Below are 19,597 nucleotides of genomic sequence, written 5' to 3' on the forward strand. Positions count from 1 at the left end.
GGAGGTTCTGGGATGGCTTAATTAATGTTGACCACTGTCCTTGGGGAATGCTACTCTAAAGGATTAGTAAGTGAAAATGCTGTTAAGATTGTCGGCTCTTGTGCACCGTTTAACAGATGTGTGATTGCGAGCCACGGATTGTGTTTTTCCTGAGAACTCCACTGACATCCTGGAGCTTCAAGAATAACATAGAATTATTTTAAAAAATAATCACATTACTACCTTTAAGCACATAAATTAGAAACATGACAGTAAACTGGGAAAGAGCATATTGCTAAAAAGAATAAAATAAAATATTCTTTTATTTATTTTATGCTGGAGAAACTAGATGACAAAGGGTGTTGAGAAAATTCAAAGTTAACAAGTAATTATATAGCATATTTGACCTTTTAAATAAACATCTGTGCTAATAGCAGTAACATTTAACGTTTTCTTTTTAAACAGGGCTTTCTATCCTCCCACTGAGTGGTACTGACTGTGTTGTTATGAACTAATGTGGTCACATTTCCCCTCTTTTAAAGTGTCTGATATCTTCTTGAAAGGACATTATCTTGTCACACTAAAGTGACGGGAGAATTAATGGACCAGCACAGCAGCACTGAGAGCCTGCTGACTCAATATGTCAGAAGGAACAATTCGTTGCAGTGTTGTCAGACACTGTTTAAAGTACCCCCAATAAAGAAATTTGAACTAACGAGTTAGAATGTGCGAGACGGGAAGACAATAAAAGCGGTCTAATCAGTCACTTTAGCATGATCTTCAGACAATTTTCTTCCCTCAATGCTTAATAAGCTTTATAAATTGGCAGAGCCAATTTGCTTCATTTCATTAAAGTTCACTCCTACCACTGAGCTCCTGTGTGCCCCTTATCTGCCCATCTCCGATGTTGGATGCTCTGGAAGGACCACTTAGGTGTCCAACTCTCCGCACCTTACACACGTTAGCTACAGTCTATAGCAGCCCCACTGCTAAGCTTGATCATCTCTGCATAGACGGCATCAGGATTTAAGGAGACTGCAGAATTCACTTGCATCCGCTTATCTAGTTAAGCCAGAGATCTGCGTTTACAAGGAGTCTTTTCTGTTCTAAATCGTCCTTGGCATCCCTTTCCTGAAACATGTCTCCGCACCTCCGGAGGTGGCATTTTAAAATGCATGTGACCATGCCCCAGATCTACTTTAGATAGACTGAACTTTATTTTGAGGACCCAGGTGCTAGATTCCACTTGCTTATGAAGTCCCATTTGTGCGATCCTATGCCATGAAGATTCTCAGCATGGCTACTTCTGAGTATAAGAAGACAGCATTATGGACGGATCCCCAGTATTCATGTATTACAAAGACTTTTTGGAATTTACACCCTCGCTGTGACCTCTGCACTGCCCTCTACAAAACAGAGGAGGATAAAATTCCTAACTTATCATGCAACTCTCTTTCTAGTGAGAGTCAGACGGGGGAGGAACCAGTTATATAATGAAGGATTCCTCTCCTTCTCCCTCACCCTCCCCAACATACAAACACATCTGTCAACTTGAAAAAAAAAAAACCATGGGAAGTAGAATGCTAGGGAAGTATTCAAAGTGTTTTAGTCACTTAAATGAGCAGTGTTGTAGGATTCACTTGGTAAATATTGGTTATCCAGGCCACTCAGCATCATTCATATGATTTCTAAAAACTCACTGTAAACTAAATAACCAGACCCATATTATTTATTAATACATGCCAGATGATGAACAAAAGACCTCACAAACATGTTAAATTTCTTCAGTGACCTTAATAAGGTATATATAATGATTTCCATTTAAAACAGAGGAAGTTGGAGGGATAATAGTTAAGACCAAGTTCAGTTCCCAGGGCACAAATCAGGTGGCTCATCAACATCTGTAACTCTGGTTCCAGGGGATCCAATGTTACTGGCATCCACATACCCACATGTTCACCCACGCTCACCTACACATAAATTACAAATAACAGTACATGGAAGTGTTCAACCTCACAGGGACTGTTTGTTTAAGGAAGGTGCCTAGATTTAAAGCCACCTCCAAATGCCGTGTTCTACAGCACTTTGCTGGGGCTGGGAGTTAGGGAACACTATCTCAGCGGTTCTCAAAGTGGGTTCCTGGACCAACTCCATGGCAGTTTCCTGGAATTTACAGAGATGTAGATACTCAATCCATAGCCCAGTCTCCCAGAGTCCACACTGGGGTAGGATTCAGCATCTGCCTAAACAATGCCCCTTGGTGATTTTAATGGATGATCAAGTGGCATAAACAACATTCTGATTCATTCTCAGTTGCCTGGAGAAACAGAATAAAGTCAGTAAGCAAGTCTTGAGTTCTGGATGGGTGTGAAAGCTGAGGAATTTAATAATAAGAGCTGCTTTAGGAATGTTGGTGTTTACAGCCAAAGCTATTTTGATTGCCTGCTTCACTGAAGCGTTAGTGTCTTGCCAGGCAAATCATTATTAGTTGATTCTTATCTGCAGTCATTTTCCTAGTACCTAATGTAGTCATTGCTAACGTGGAGCATACCATGAATATCTGGCTAAAGCCATTTCCAAAATCAGGCTTGATCAGAGTTTCATCTACTTTCTTGTGCATATTTAGTTTCTTCCCTTTTCTCAAACTTGACCTTCAGATGCTCTCAAAATGAAAATGATGCTGAAATCCACTGAGAAATAAAGTATTGAAAAGAATAAACTGAGAAAATATTAGGAATTCTTCATAATAAGGACAGTTAGTTGCTATGTGCCTAGAGCTGTGTTAGGGACATTTCCAATCCCCATGCTAAACATATAAAGCAGATACTTGAATCCTATGCCTGATTGATGAGACGCTTAAGACCCTTGCCCAAGTTCACACAACCAGAGAATAGTCCATCTCGTTATTTTCTTCAAGTTACTAGTCTAGACTAACCAATACCTCCTTTGAATCTACCTTGTGACAGAAGAATTTTCCTTGATCATCTAAAACTATCCTTTCGCTAGCCATGGAGCATGGTGCCTTGAAGTCACTGACATGGCCAAATTGACCCCAGGGCATAACCTACTGTTACCTTGACAGGCTAGTCTGTGCTTGTCTGGCTGGACACAGCTGTACCTGTTTCTTCATGGAATGTTGACCAGGCTTGCAATAAATTGAACCTTTATATTCAAAGGATAAACAAAGGAGACACACAGGGTGCCAACTCTGTTGACAAAAGCCATAATTTAGAGCCCAATGCTCCAAAGCAAAAATGGCGGCCACTGCAAGCACGTTCTGAAGGTGAGGCACAGGCACACCGCACATGGCTTCATAAAGACCCAGAACAGTCAGGTCCAAATATTAAGCCTCAGAGAAAACTCTAGGAATCAAGGGCTCTCAAAGAGCCAGGGAGAAATGATCCCTCTCCGTGTTCAACGTCAAGATGCTGTGCCGGATCGGGAAGCTTTATGGTACAGGGGAAATGGAGCAAACGGCGAAAATAGAGTTGCTCAAACCTGGAAAGTGCAAGGCTTTTTGTTCAATTCTTCAAGTACGAAACAGTCTTTAAAAACCAAAGGAAGTGTCCTAGGAAGGGATACAACTGAGCCCTCAGCCCCAAAGACGAAGGTGCCCTGCCTGGTGCGCTCCTCTGGAGAACAAAGGTTAATCATTCAAGCAGTTTAAGACCCTTATCAGCCTGGAGCTGGGACCTGGGGAAGTTAGGCAATCCAGTAACACTCGCTAAACTTTGTCTATAGTTATTTGCCTTCGTTCCCCCAAATTATTGTCTGCAGAGACCCAAGCCCTTTCTTTTCCTGTCTTATCACTTTTCTTTTTTAAATTTAATTTAATTTTATTTTTTTATTATTATATTTTTTATTAAAAATTTCCGCCTCCTCCCCGCCTCCCATTTCCCTCCCCCTCCCCCACTCTCTTCCTCCTCCCTCTCCAGTCCAAAGAGCAGTAAGCATTCCCTGCCCTGTGGGAAGTCCACGGTCCTCCCCCCTCCATCCAGGTCTAGGAAGGTGAGCATCCAAACAGGCCAGGCCCCTCCAAAGCCAGTACATGCAGTAGGATCAAAACCCAGTGCCATTGTCCTTGCCTTCTCAGCAGCCCTCATTGTCCGCCATGTTCAGGGAGTCCGGTTTTATCCCATGCTTTTTCAGTCCCAGTCCAGCTGGCCTACTCATTTGGAAGATGCTAGATGCGCTGAAATTCAGAGCCTCCTCTGAGAACTGCTTGCCTGCTGCTCTAGATTTCTCCCTTGAATGTATGAGACAAGCATGGTCATCAACTTCCTTTTAGTTTCATTGTGTTAGTCTGGCTTTCCAATCAGGGGGCAGTCCCCGCCATTAATTTATGAGCACTGCCATCCCTTCTCTATGGCAGCAAACCACAGGAAGCTAGAGAGGCAAGGCCAGACTCCCCTACAAGATTCAGAAGGAAGATGGCTATACTTGTCCGTATCCAGGCATATGCACTGGCCTGCCCTTGGGGTACACGTCCTCAGCTGGAGCCACTAAGAGCACCACCTGTGCACATTCACTATGTTTCCTTTCAAAAGGGCCCTGCCCACCTCCCATCTCTCTTTCGCTCTGTGTCTCTGTCTCTCTCTCCCTTCTCTTCTGCTGCTCCTGTTCCCAGAGACCATTGTCCCTTCCCCTCTCTCCCATTTCTTTCCCCCAATAAAAAAAACCCTTCACTTGAGCTTTGTCTCTTGGCATCTTTCTTGTGCCGATTTTTTTTTTTTAAAAATTACAATACTGACACCTTGATTTTGGACTTGTCCCTTCCAGAATTGGGACAACGTACTTCTCTTGCCTGCAGCCACCCAGTCTGTGGTATTTTAGCTCCTACAGACGGGTGATAGGCACTCTATCAGTGGAGGGTGACATACAGATGACTCTGCTGTCATTGCAGCAGAGGTGTCTCTCAGGCCAGAGGTCAGAAGAGAGGCAGTACTGTCTTCTGCCTGCAGGGGGGACTGGTGGCCCTCAAGGATGTCCAGAGAAGGGTGGCTGCATCAGGGCTTCCTCAGCAATGTGTTGAAGGGGTCTGAAGAAGATGTTTAAATTCATTTCCGTGCTCATTCGTGGGAGAAACATTTACCCTTTCAAGTCTTGCTCTTGTAAACACAGCCATTTCCCCAGGCACCCATGAAGCAGGGTGTTTCAGAACCTAAACAGTGGGTTGTGATGGTTCAGACACAGTGGGCAGGAGCAGAAGGATGAACGGGGCCCAGAAACCCAGGAAGAGGGGGACAAACACATATTTAAAACATGTTTTCTATGAAACATGGATTTTGATATAAAGAAGACCTGACTCCTCAGAAGTATTTGTCTCCGATGATGAAGATGATGAAGATGGTGAAGATGAAGAAGATGATGAAGATGATGAAGAAGATGAAGAAGATGATGAAGATGATGAAGATGAAGAAGATGATGATGAAGATGATGAAGATGATGAAGATGATGAAGAAGATGAAGATGGTGAAGATGATGAAGATGATGAAGAAGATGAAGATGGTGAAGATGATGAAGATGATGAAGATCCTCCAGCCGCTGCCTTCCTTAGCCTCAGTTTCATGTCAACTTGACCCGTGTCAGACAGACACACACACATACACACAAAATGTAATAAAACATATTTTTGTCTTATTTCTTAGACCTTGCTTCTTTTGAGAATTATCAAATGATGCTCCTAGATGGTTCATCCAAAATGCTACAAAGGCAGGCTTCATCTTTTCCGACCCTGTCCAAAGTGTTGTCAACACGATTTCAACAGGCCTCCGGTGTTCAGGTGAGGCCCTTAATCATCACGCAGAGAGATGAAAATGAAAGGAGCCAAGGTCCGATAACAGCTGGGGCAGATGTACCCCCTTCTACCTCATGTGAGACTCAGGTATTAATCTTACATATAATACGTATGTAATAATGTATAATGCATTTAATACATACATAGGACTTCAATCCCCCCGCCCCCGGCCCAATTCTGCACCTCCTCAGTAACAGGCTTTCAGTAGCATGAAATCACACCTTCTTATGTGGGCAGTCCTGGATGCTAAGAGAATTTAACTCTTCCCCCTTTGCCTCTGATTTGCCAGGTTTAACCAGGGATGCTCCATGGTCACTCAAATTGCAGTTTTATCTTGATGAATTGTCACAGTGGGACGCTCCACCACGGCTGGACTTGAACCAGGGAGTGTGAGGAGCAGCTCTTTAGAGCTCATTTCAGTCCTTCCCAGAACACCTCCTTTCTCCCTCAGATTGAAAAGTTGGATTTTGTTTGGTTTACCCAAACACCAACCTTATATATATATATATATATATATATATATATATATATATATATATATATATATATATATAAAAGGATTGAAATTCGGGTCTAACCAGTTTTCTCACAACTCCCTGCAAAGAGCCAATGGTCTAAGTGCTAATAGTAACCTAAAAAAGAAGGGTTAACAGACACACCAGACAGGAAGTTACCATCACCACAGATGAGGCCCCTCACTTGACTTGGGACAGTCAAGTTTCAAAACCGGATATCCCATTCCAGAGAGGGAGGCCAGTGGAGGAGCGCAGCACACTGCACTCTTGGATGCAGGCGCAGCACCCCGCTCTTAGATGCAGGTGCATCTTCCCCCCCACCCAGGTGTGAATCTGCAAGGTCAGGAAGAGCAAACACACCAGGAAAGAAAGAGTGGTGTGTTGTCTCCACCCAAGCAAGGAATGGGGTACCGGGGCTCTTGGAACCCTTCAAAACCCCACCCCAATGGCATCTAAATGCCAGAAAGACTGTGAGCACAGTTAGATCACAGGCCCTCTGGCTGTCACTCTCTTTCACAAATCAGGCCACACCCTCCTGCAGCCCCTACTTCTCCACCTGCTGTGGCCTTGTGGCTGTGACCCAAGCCCAAGAAGACTTTGATGATAGAAGTGGTGCAGAGCTCGGAGCTTCTCCCCCACACCAAGTTCCCTTCAGGACTCCTATCATGCTCTTGGCAACTATGTTGCCCAATGAAGCTCTTCTTTGGGTCTAGTCTTTCTCTCCATCTGCAGGGCTCTATCCTGGCTCCCTATGCTATTCCCTCTTCTGAAAGGTCCCAGCCTCCCCTCTACGGAGCTAAAACCACTTCCAAAATTTCCTTACTCACAAAAGCACCGTCACCATTCACAAACGCTCATCCTAGCACACGGCACCTCCCCGGTGATGGCGGTACTGGTAGCCTTCCTGTAGGCGAACCACAGAACGGGAGATCCGTGTCCTCATCTGTCAAACTGTATCAACCAAGTCCCCAGCAAAGAAGGGAATGGTCAGGTGGGGAAGGGCAGCTGCACTCTGCTTGTCCCCAGGAACACACACGGTCACGGGAGAATTTGACCTCTCTGCAGATTGCTGCCTGTAGCGTTCCTCAACGTTTCCAGATCCCCCCTCCACACACACACACACACACACACACACACACACACACACACACACGCACGCGCGTGCGCCTTGGGGAAGGCAGGCAAACACTCTATCACTGAGCTACATATATCTCCAGCACCAAAGGTATGATTTTCATTTCTTCTACACGAATCCCGTGTTCCAGAACGTTTCATTTTGCCAATCTTCATTACATCCACCTACTTCCCATTTCCCTAGTGAATAAAGATATATTTTACAATCAAAGCTTCTAATCAGCATTGTCATGGTGCCATTGGTGTCAGTGCCACTATAATTTCACTAAAGGAAGGAAAGCAGATGTGCTTTTGGAAACTCAGAGCTGCGACGTGAGTTGCACGGTGTTTTAGTGAGGATATATTTGGCTTTGTCCCGATACTTGACAAAGAGTTTCAAAATCCCTGGAATTTCCTGGGTGGCAGGAATGCCTTTGCTCTGAGACCTGGGTGACTCATCATTGGTCCTTGGACAATGTCAGGATGGGAGTTGGTCACCAGAAAGACTACGTAACTTAATTTAGAGGTCTGGAATTGGAGTCAGCTCCACCTCTTGGGAAAGAAAGGAGTCTAGATGTTGAATGCAATACTATAATAACAAGTTAATCATTTAATCAGTCTTGCCCAGTTAAAACTCTGACCACTGAGGCTCAGGGGAGCTTCCCTGTCTATGGAGACACTGACTGCTGTTCTTCTCTTGCGGCGTGGGGTGTATCGCGGAGCCAGAGGAAGGGAGACCCAGGACTCGACCACGTGCGTGGGAGGATTGTTTATTAAGAGAAGGGGGGTGCTCCACAGTGCGGGTCAAGGGAGGGAGGAAAAAGGGGAGAAAGATAGAGAGATAGAGACAAAGAGAGAGAGAGAGCAAAAGAGAGAAAGGGAGGGAGGGAGAGAGAGAGAGAGAGGGAGGGCGCGTGTGCCCACGCAAAAGGGGGCAGTGAAAAGAGAGAGAGGGAAGAAATTCAGGATGACTCCAAGAGACCAGAGGTCGCTGGGAGTGGGCGTGGAAAGGGGCGGGGACCAAAAGAATAACACTAACATGCAAGCAGTGCGTACACTCGGCTCCAGTGGGGGAGGGGCATGGAGATACACACACACACACACACACACACACACACTATGTCTTTTTAAATAGCTGTTTTTATTTTATGTGCATGGGTGTTTCACCTGCATATATGTCTGTGCGCCATGAGCACGTCTGGAGCCCGCAGAGCCAGAAAAATGAACTGGAGGCAGTTAGGACCCACCATGTGGGTGCCGGGAATTGAATCCAGGTCCTCTAGAAGAGCAGCCAGTGTACTTAGCCACTGAGCCATCTCCCCAGGCCCTGTTATTGTGTCTTAATAGGGAGTTACACCCTGGAGTTGAAGAAATGGATCTATGGTTCCTCGCACCCACATCAGGCAGTTCACAACTGTCTGTAATCCCAGCTTCAGACGATTAAACATATGTGGCTTCCCCAGGCACATGCACACATGTATGTACATACACACAGAGATACAGGCACATATACACACAAATAAAAATAAAATATATTTTTCAAAATGTTATATTATAAGCTGTTCTACTTTTGAGGCAACATACAACTTCAGCACAGAAGACATTCTGAGGCAACAGAGATAAAATATTTATCCACCACAGTGGCAGAGTTTCAGCACCTTTAGCTAGAGAGTGTAGAAGCCAGCCATTCCTTCCTCAGAGGAATGTATCAAAAAGTGCCTGAGGACTTCTTCCTTGACCCTATTCTGCCTGAGGCCCAAAGGGCAGGACCCAGAGACACAAGCTGCGGGGGTTCTTTCCAGAGACCTCAGGTGAAGCTAGACTCCTGACTGCACCACAGAACAGAATTTGGGGATGAGCTGGAATGAAGCCTGGCTTAAGCATGGGCATTAGGAGAAAGAGGTGTGTGCATATTCAAATGTGAAAGGGTCTTTTACATGGACAGTCCTTGCATCTCAAGAGTTGATCATTTTTCCTTTCTGGTGACTGAGCTATTAGATAGGATTTCAGCTAATGAGATGGTAAACCATGGGCCATACAGGCTGTGTACGTAAGGTAAGGACTTTCTACTGGAAGCCAAGTATACAGTCTTGTTTTTGAGATTCCTAGAAAACTGAGTTCTCATCTAGGAAAGACTTGAAGGGCATATACTTAGTTCTTAAAAGCATAGCTCACTGTTATTTTAGCATTCTTATTTAAAATAGCTCCAGGAAAAAGGGAAGTGTCTCAATATAGGCAACCTTCACAGCAAACATCATCAATTGTGCTGGAATTCGAGACTTTGGGCTGGCGAAGACTCCGACCGGAATGGAAGGCTCCTTGCTTTTCCCATACTTACCTTAGTTTCTCTTTTAATCCTGAGCTAATTACAATAAACTAACCAGACACCGGTAACCCCAAACTGACCTAGGGGTGTGCAGGAATTGTGGGCCCGATCACATTTGTACTTGGGTGTGTGTTTGCTTTTGTGTGCCAGGAGGAAAAGAAATCCCACTGAGAATGAACACAGCTGCAGCCTTGGACACAGACTCTGTAAATAACAAAGTGCTTAAGTTGTCTTTCACGTAATGCATCCGGAATCCTCTCAAGAACAGCTTGGAACTAGCTTTATAAAAATGGATATGTGCAGAAGTGAGTTTGTCCAGCCAATGACCTTTTGATGTCACAAGCTCAAAATTCCCAAGCCCCCAGGACAGCACAGGACGACTCCCCTAGGGAACAGTGACTCAGGAAGCAGTGTGATGCCCATTTCTGCTTGTGCCGTACAAGACTCCCTGCTGCACCATCCAACTGAAGAGCAGTTGCCTCCCTCTCCTTCCTAAGAGGCCCCCTGCTACAGCCAGGTGGAGGCAGCTCTGAGTGCCTAGCTCCCAGGGTCCTTGTCAGTCAACCATGCAATAAAGATTATTTTTTCCTTGCAGCAACCCAGTGCCACAGGGCTGGTCCATAGGTGAGTAGGGTGCAAATCTGTGTCATAACAGAACTTTCTGGAAAGAATATAAGCCCAGAGGGCTGGGAGGCAGCTTAGTGAAGTGCTTGCTTTGTGAGCACAAAGGACTGGGTTCTGATCTTCAGCACTAGCATGCGTTGCATTGAATCTGTAGATTGCTTTTGGTAAGATTGCCATTTTTACTATGTTAATTCTGCCTACCCAAGAGCATAGGAGATCTTTCCACTTTCTGGTGTCTTCTTCAATCTCTTTCTTCAAAGATTTAAAGTTCTTGTCATACAGGTCTTCCACTTGTTCAGTTAGAGATACTCTGAGATATTTTATGCTATTTGTGGCTATTGTGAAGGGTGATGTTTCTCTGATTTCTTTCTCAGCCCATTTATCATCTGTGTAAAGGAGGGCTACTGATTTTTTTTTAGTTAATCTTATATCCTGCTACATTACTGAAAGTGTTTGTGAGTTGTAGAAATTCCTTGGTAGAATTTTTGGGGTTGCTTATGTAAACTATCATCAGCAAATAGTGAGAGTTTGACTTCTTCTTTTCCAATCTGTGTTCCTTGATCTCCTCTTGGTGTCTTATTGCTCTAGCTAGGACCTCAAGAACTATATTGAATAGATATGGAGAGAGTGGACAACCTTGTCTGTTTAGGAGTCTTGATCATGTTCTCCACAGATGGGAGAATTTAAAAGGCAGGGGGAAACCCCAGACACAACAGGCAGCAACAGGTAACAAACTTTACTTTAAAAGTAGAAGTATGGGACAGATCTAACGGGAGACCACCAAGTCCCGTTGGAATGGGACTGATGGAACAGGGGACCAAACGGACTCTCTGAATGTGGCTGACGGTGGAGGAGGACTGAGAAACCAAGGACAACGGCGATGAGCATGAACTTTACAGCATGGACGGGCTTACTGTGAGCCTTGTCAGTTTGGTTGCTCACCTTCCTGGACTTAGGGGGAGCTGGGAGGACCTTGGACTTAACATAGTGAAGGGAACCCTGATGGCTCTTTGGCTTGGAGAGGGGCGGAGTGGGGGTATGGGTGGAAGGGAGCGGGAGGAAAGGGGAAGGAGGAGGGAAGGAGATGGAAATTTTTAATAAAAATGAGAAAAAAATAAATAAATAAATAAAAGTAGAAGTATGTGCCGGGCGGCGGTGGCGCACGCCTTTAATCCCAGCACTTGGGAGGCAGAGGCAGGCGGATCTCTGTGAGTTCGAGACCAGCCTGGTCTACAAGAGCTAGCTCCAGGAAAGGCTCCAAAGCTACAGAGAAACCCTGTCTCGGAAAAAAAAAAAAAAAACAAAAAACAAAAAAAGGTAGAAGTATGTGTGTGTGTGTGCCCATGCACTCTCTCTCACAAGCACACACACGCAAAAGACATGGTCAACAATACAAAAGGACAGCCTAGCCTACAGAATGGGAAAAGATCTTCACTAACCCCACATCAGACAGACTGATCTCAAAATATACAACCAACTCAAGAAATTGGTCACCAAAAGAATAAGTAATCCAAATTCCTCAAGACCAAGTAATACCACTTTTGGTTATATACCCAAAGAATGCTCAATCATGCCACAAGGACATGTGCTCAACTATGTTCACAGAGGCACTGTTTGTCATAGCCAGAACCTGGAAACATCCTAAATGTCCCTTGACTGAAGAATGGATAAGAAAAATGTAATACATTTACACAATGGAGTACTACACGGTAGAAAAAAATAATGACATCTTGAAATTTGCAGGCAAATGGATGGACCTAAATAACATCATACTGAGTGAGGTAACCCAGACCCAGAAAGACAATTCTCATATGTGCTCACTCATAAGTGGGTTTTAAACATAAAGCAAAGAAAATCAGCCTACAAATCACAATCCCAGAGAACCTTGACAACAATGAGGACCCTAAGAAAGACATGCATGGATCTAATCTACATGGGAATTAGAAAAAGACAAAATCTGAGTAAATTGAGCGCATGGGGACCATGGGAGAGGTTTGAAGGGGAGGGGAGAGGAAAGGAGGGGAGCAAAGAAAAATGTATAGCTCAATAAAATCAATTAAAAAAGAGAAAAGGAAAAACAAAACAAAAAAAAAACCTTCCTTCTAATCATGGAGCAGCCATATCCATGGTTTCTTTACTCTGTGCTCGATTACAGTCTTTACATACATGCTCGCATGTTCACAAGCATTTACACACAGGTACATACATGTGAACACATGCACATAAGAATTAATATTATATCTGTAATATTATAATATTATACCTGTAAATATGAATTTTTGGTAAATTTCAACCCTTCTAAAATACATGGTTCAGTAGTAGTGAGAATATTCACAGTATTCTGAAGCAAGTCCAGAGCCTTATCATTTTGCAGAACACAAATTCTATACTGGCTTAAAAACAATGTCCTCTTGCCCTCCCGTGCTCCTGGCAACCACAGTTCTCCATGTATTTCTTTAGATACCGTACATAAAAGGAATTATGCAATGCTTATTTTTTCATGACTACCTTATTTTACTAGCTGAACATGCTCAAGCTTCGGCCACTTTTAAGATCCCTTCCATTTTAGGGCTGGCTAATGCTCTTTATACTGTGCATATAGAACACATTGTATATCCTCTCCCCTGCTCTTTGAGAGGGGGATGCTTTTACCTCTTAGCTATAGAAAAATGGACCACCATTAAAGTCAACTCATATTACAGATAGAACTGTGAGGTTAATTAAAGCGATTTGGCAGGTGTGTGTGTGTGTGTGTGTGTGTGTGTGTGTGTGTGTCTGACGGGGGTGGCACTAAAGAACCCCATGCTGTCTTGAGCTTTCTATGCAGCAGAGAATGACCTTAAGCTCCTGACCAACCTCCTAAGTGCTGGGATTATAGGTTTGGTGTGACCACATGCAGCAAACATCCCACATTTTTTATGTAGTCCCGAGGATGGAACCTAGAATCTTAGCACATGCAATGTGAGCACTCTACCATGGAGGAACATGGCTGCTATGTGGTTTATAGTCTCAGTTTATAAGTCATTTGTACGATTGACGACAACAGTCTCATGTCCCATGTCTCACACTCAACCAAGGTCTCTCTTAGCCAGCTCCATGTCAATTTTCTAGTGGACCAGGGCGAGCATTTCTGAGAAGCCTCTTTTCACCTGACCCTGGCTCTGTTAGAGACGTATAAAGTCAGAAGGGCTTTCAGGGTAGGAAGGGGAAGGTTATCTTCTTGGCCAGTGCATAGCACACTTGGCCCTGCACTGGCCCTGCCGAGGGCATGCCACATCTCTGCATGTTTTTCTTTCACCTTCACATACTCATAAAAACGTGTGCTCATGGCTTAAAGGTACAAGAGTAGAGAGGGGGCACAATGAAAAGAACCAGCTGCCCCAGGTGCCACCTAGGGAGTTGTCAGCAACACTGTCCGTGTGGATATATGTCCTTTCTTTTGTACTGCATCTACTACAGAGCCACTGCATCTACTACAGAGCCACTGCATCTACTACAGAGCCACTGCATCTACTACTCCTGTAACTTGAAGTTTTCCTTGAGTAACATATTTTTGGTACTGCTACTAATGTCATTCCATAGAGCTTAATATTTTCTCCACATCCTTTTGAATGATTGCATTAAAAATGACTGCAAATTAAAAATTGTACCTATTGGATGCTTGTTTACATTGTCTGCATATTTTCAATAATACAGACAAACAAGCTTTTCCCCACATTTGTCAACCTTATTCACATTTATGATATATAATGAGAAGTAGAATTACTGGACACTAACATTTAGCAATGACAGATGTTGACCCAAACACTATCCAAAAGTGTGACATAGACTCCTAAGAACATTTTGAGAGTTCCTATTGAGTACACAACTTTGTCTTGCTGTTTTTTTCCATTACCTAGTTCGTGGGTAGAAAATAGTTCCTTGTTGCGCTAAGAGGTTCTTTAGTTCTGCAAGGTTCTGTGTACATGTGTATTGGAGACTTGTAATTCTTTTCACATGCTACTTTGTGTATACAGTTTCCCACTGAGCTCATTTTTTTTAAAATGGCTTTATTCAAGTCATTTGTATGTTACATAAATAAATCTCCTGCCTGTTGTTCTACAAATGCCTCTCCTGGAGGTTTCCTTTTGGCTCTATTTACTCTGTTGCTGCCACAATTACACATTTATACATAAACAGATAAATGCTTTGTAGACTTTTGCTTTAGGCTTCTAATTGCGTTTTCTTTCCCCATTCCAAATTCATTCTAGAAGATTCACTTGAATCTTATTGTCTCTGTTTACATGCATGTGTTTGCTTGTTTGTTTAGTGTGTGCGTGCGCACATGTGAGCAGGTGTGAGTACATGCTCAGGGCTGGGTAGGTGCATGTGTGTGCAGGTACATACAGAGGCCACAGAGCATCTGCTGTCATTCCTAAGGAGCCACTCCCCTTATTTTTTGAGACAGGGTTTCTCACAGGACCTGGGGCTTGCCAGCACAAATACTTTACTAACCAGTTCATTTCTATATTTTACGCATCTAAATTTTATTTTAACATATGAAGAGAGATGGAGTATAGATTTACTTTTCCCCCAAGGAGCTGGAAGTTTCCCTAATTTTACTGCTGGAAGAAACTACCTTCCCTTGTCTGATAGTAAATGTCATCCTTACCATCATGCATGTCGAGTTATGCACTAAATTGATTTTCCGTTAAGGCCTCTTTGCCAAGTATGGAACTCTATAATACCTTTAAAAACTCCTAACTTGTGTGTGTGTCCATGCACACAGAGGTGTGTGTGTGGAGGGGTTGTATGCACATAAGCACAGGTGTCCTCAGAGGCTGGGGTATTGGATCCCACGAGGCCAAAGCTACAGGTGATGTGGATTCTGGGAACTGAAACTTGGTCCTCTGCATGCAAGTGTAGTATTGAACCATGACTCCAGCCCCTTTACTACATCTTTTGCTACTAGTTCTTTTTAGATCGATTCTCCCTAAATATCTCAGTCCATTCTCAAACTTGACATCCCCCTGCCTTCATTTTCTGAGTTCTAGAATTACAGCTATATGCTACCACACTGGCTTATAATATATTCTTTTATAATTTATTACTTTTAGACATTCCCTAGCTTTTAGCCATAGATATTACAGTTAATCAACTTTCAACTGTTTTTCCGGGTAGTTTGATTTCCTGTGACTCACGTAAGTTACTGTGTTGTGGAGGCTTAGCTCTTTTACTCACCCAGATAGATGCCATGATAGTCCACCCTGTGTTCAAGCTGAAATCCCAGTAACCTATAAAGGAAACAAAGACACACTAAACTGAACAGGCTGTACTGTGACTCAGAGCACAATATTTCCAGACCAACTCCTAATGTTTAAAATCCAGAAAGCAGGTGTCAGCAGTTAACGAGAAACTTCTCTGGAAGACGGTGTGAATCTGAGCTCAGGAAACCCATTCCCTGGGCAAGCATTTAACTAGGCACTTCCCAAATTCAAAGTATTGGCAAGAGTCCTTCAGGTCTGGCCACCTGTCCTCAGTACACCAATTAGAAAGAGACAAGTAATAATGAAAACTACAGAAAGGAGATTTACTCAGAGTGTCTTATTGGGAAGGAAAACAAAAAGGGCATGAACCCCCATGTTTGCCCTCAGGCTACTGACGCGGGAGTGGGCAGGAGGCATGCTCAGTCAAGCAGTGCTGCCTGACCAAGGCAGGGGCCTGCCATTACTGTTGTGGCTCCAGTTTGTCCCGTAAGTTGTCAAAACTTTGTGAACTCTTCCTGGGAGACAAGTCGTCTGACTTCCCCTTCCTTCCCCCAGCATGAGACTTGTGGGGAAATTTTAAGTCTTTGAAGACCACCATTTCAATAATGTGGTCAAATGGAGGAGCTCCAGTGCCTTCCCCTCACCACCCATTCCCTTGGCCTTACAGCATCACAAGGGGGTTGGCTTGGACCTGGACCTTTGAGGGCTCCAAGACAAGAAAAATGTAGCTCTCCACTTCCACCTAATATAGGAATACTTTCTGGAAGCCTATTTTTCCTTATTTAAACCTAGTTGTCAGGGTAGTGTCCATGTCTGTAGTCTGAGCTTATGAGAAGCTGGGACTGAAGGGTCACCTGATCTACACAAGGCCATCACATCTCAAAATGACATCAGTAAAACCAGGAGAAATGTGTCTATTACTGATTTCTTTTAACCTGGACAGATTGACATCATAGCAAGGGAAAAAAATAATAAACAAACACTCAGGAAGTTGTTTCTCACCCCAAACCAAGATAATCCCAACTGGCCTGAACATTTTCCAAAGTCCAAGCCTATGCAGCCTGCTAAGAATGTCCATCTCCAGTCTTTGAGGAAGCCAGGCTAGTCCCAAGCAGGCACAGATGTGAAAAAGGCCACTTCCTTGAACCCAGGCACACTATTCTTAGTAGACATTACTCAGGCCTGCTGGTGTGTCTCCAGGATTGATTTAGAAATACAAACTGCTCCCACCCATCCTGGCAACAAAATATTCTAAAAATTCAATGGCAGCTCAAGGGCAAAGTTCAACAGGAAATCATATTAAAAGCTCCTGGAAATAGCCCCTGATTTTGCCCGTTCTCTGTACCTTAAGCAGTCAGCTCTCTAGTTAGAGTCTGACCCATCTATCTCTCTCCATATAGTATGCAGTGGTATGATAGAAGATTGCTTCTTGTTGTCAATATAGAACAGGAATTTCCATTTTGGTCCTGAATGCAGCAGTGTTCAGACATGGGAAGTTTCGTGAGCATCTGGATCATGATTGGTCCCTCTAACCTTGGCAGCAGATCAACCCATCGTTGATTTCATAATTTAGTGGGCATCTGGGAATGATGGAAACTTAAGGGGTAAGACTCCCCAAGAGAGGAGGTCCATGACAGTATGCCTTACAGGTCTCTATTTGCCCCAGGTGCCACCCTCTCCTGCTTTCTGCTTCTTGGCTGCACAAGGTGGGCCTCCTCCTCTGCCTCTGACTCCTGTTGCCTGTTTGTCCTGACTCATCTAAGAGAGCTTAGCAATGGAGCCAGATGACCAGAACTGAACTAAAACTTCTAAAGCCATGAGCTAAAAGACACCTTTCCTCCAGTTAAATTGTTTCTCTCCCGGTATTTTTGTCACACTGAGAAGAAACTAACACATCTCTTAAAGTGAAACATAGTTTGAGTCAGAATTTCCTCATCTGTAAAACAGAGACAGCTGCTGCTGGTACTGAAAAAAAGATACATTACGAAGCCAGCCAGCATCTTTGTTTTACTGTGTGTCAGGTAATAGGAAAAATATTGGAATGTCATCCACAAAGCTGGGGATTTGTGTAATGTTTATCCCCTGGTGTATATGGGGAAAATGCATTCAGTGATTTAAACATAAGCCTCAGCATATCCCAGTGAGTTAGGGAGGCATCATTAGTAGGAGCATCTCTGCTTTGCCTAGGAAGACGCTGGGGCACAGAGAGCTCTGACTAAATTCCCGCCACACAGCTGTTGGGTGGGCCCTACTAAGCCCAGGCATCCAGATCCCAAAGAAATGGACGGTAATCCCATGTCCTGCCGTCCCTGAACTAACTGATGCCTAGTGCTTATTGATCCAATATAATCTGTAAATTACTAAGAAGTATTACTAAACCACTCTCTAAGCATTTAACAAGTAAAGAATCACTCCACAGTGGAGGTCAAATGACCTAACAAGGGAACTTTAAACACATCCTTCCTGAAAGCGAATATCGTGGCTACATAATTTCCTTGTACTTCCTCCTGCTCTCAGGCCAACAGATTTCCCAATGCAAACAGCTCTGGGGACAGGGATCTAACTTTCCTTACAGTTTAAAATTACCCTTCTGGGCAATCTGAAATTTTCCACCTTCAGGAAAGCCAGTAACAATTCTTCACAGAATAACCTTTTAGTCTATTTTTTATATTTGTGAGGAGTAGAAACTGAAGTTTCTTCCGGGGCAGATATCCTTCTCTTGCACACGCCTCCTGGAGAAGAATTTTGTCCCTTGCTCAACTTTTTATCAGCAGAGGGGCTCCAGGGACCCAGAACTTCTATATATGGTCATTTGCAACCTACCTGGATGCCTCACCTGCTGAGTCAAAGGCCAGGGGAGTGATTCATGTCTAGGGAAGAATGCTATACACTCAGAAAACAGTTTTTTTTTCTTTCTTCAGAGAAAACCGAATTTCCCCAATTCTCTATGTCCGAAACCCTAATTCACCTTTCTCCTAGCTCTGAAAAATAAAAGTAATACAAACTGCACTCGTGAGGGGGAAAATGAGTTCATAGGAAGGGTGGGGACAAAGTTCTCAACAACACAGAACTCCTAGTAGAGGCTCCCAGGCCCGCACCTTTCCCTTATTTCAAATGTTTCCAAGACCTTTAGGAATGAAGGGCCCGGCATGTCTGGATCCCCTGGAAGCGAGCTCGGGTCGCCAAGACCCGGAGTTTAGTAACTTCCTCCCTCATTGCTGCCCCGGTTCTGTCTCCTCCATTCCGACCGAAGAGGAAGGGAAGTGGGCTTGGTTGGGGGGGGGGGGGGGAGACAGGGAGGGGACAGTGCGGGGATATAGCCGCGCTCGCGGACATCGCGGACGGAAGAGGCTGGGATTTGCTGCCCCGTAGGCGCAGCAGGGCGGGCGTGGGAAACTTACCCTTAGGCGCAGCGGCCGCGAACCCGAGGGAGAAGCTGCGGGAAGGTGTGCTCTCGGCTGTTGCTGCGGGTTGGTCTGGACGGCGACCAGACGGCGACTGCGCCCTTCCTCAACCCCTCCTCCTGCCTCCACCCAGTGACCGCCCAGGCCCCGCCAGAAAGAGTCTCTGGGAGCTGTGCCTTGACCCACCCACCACACTCCCCCGCCCCTAGCCACCCTATCCCCTGTACTCAAACCTTTCCTCAGTCTTTATTCCCCCTCCCTTCTATCTATTTCTTCAGGGTTCGGCTTGTTTCTAGACATCGTGAATTCACAGGTACTATAAGTAACACTTACCTAGCGGGTACTTCGTGGCAGGCACCGTTTTAAATCTTGCATAATAGCCATGCTACAAGGTAGAGGCTGTTTTTATACACTAATCCCCGTTTTACAAGTGAGGAGGTACAAAGGCAAGGGAGGTCAAGTCACACTGAAAGAACAGTGGAACGCAGGAGCGCAGGAATCTGGAGAGTCCCCACGGTAGGCCTGTGGACTCCCGGGTGAGGATTAGAGCTGGGGAGGCACCATGGTATTCTAAAGGCGTTGGAAACCTCACT

General features: G+C 44.4%; 1 protein-coding gene across 1 annotated transcript in view; it reads right to left on the reverse strand.

The window, feature by feature from the left end:
- The window catches only part of Anxa3 (annexin A3), a 52,952-nt gene extending 33,842 nt beyond the window's left edge, over nucleotides 1-19,110 (reverse strand). Inside the window, exons 1-2 of the mRNA XM_038340367.1 lie at nucleotides 19,002-19,110; nucleotides 15,575-15,627 (exon numbers count right to left, since the gene is read on the reverse strand). Of these exons, the coding sequence (XP_038196295.1) occupies nucleotides 15,575-15,589 (15 nt within the window). The 5' untranslated portion in view covers nucleotides 15,590-15,627; nucleotides 19,002-19,110. The remainder of the gene's footprint in view (nucleotides 1-15,574; nucleotides 15,628-19,001) is intronic.
- Nucleotides 19,111-19,597: the final 487 nt, after the last annotated feature.

The sequence above is a fragment of the Arvicola amphibius genome, chromosome 1 (assembly GCF_903992535.2).
Source record: "Arvicola amphibius chromosome 1, mArvAmp1.2, whole genome shotgun sequence".
Classification (NCBI taxonomy): domain Eukaryota; kingdom Metazoa; phylum Chordata; class Mammalia; order Rodentia; family Cricetidae; genus Arvicola; species Arvicola amphibius.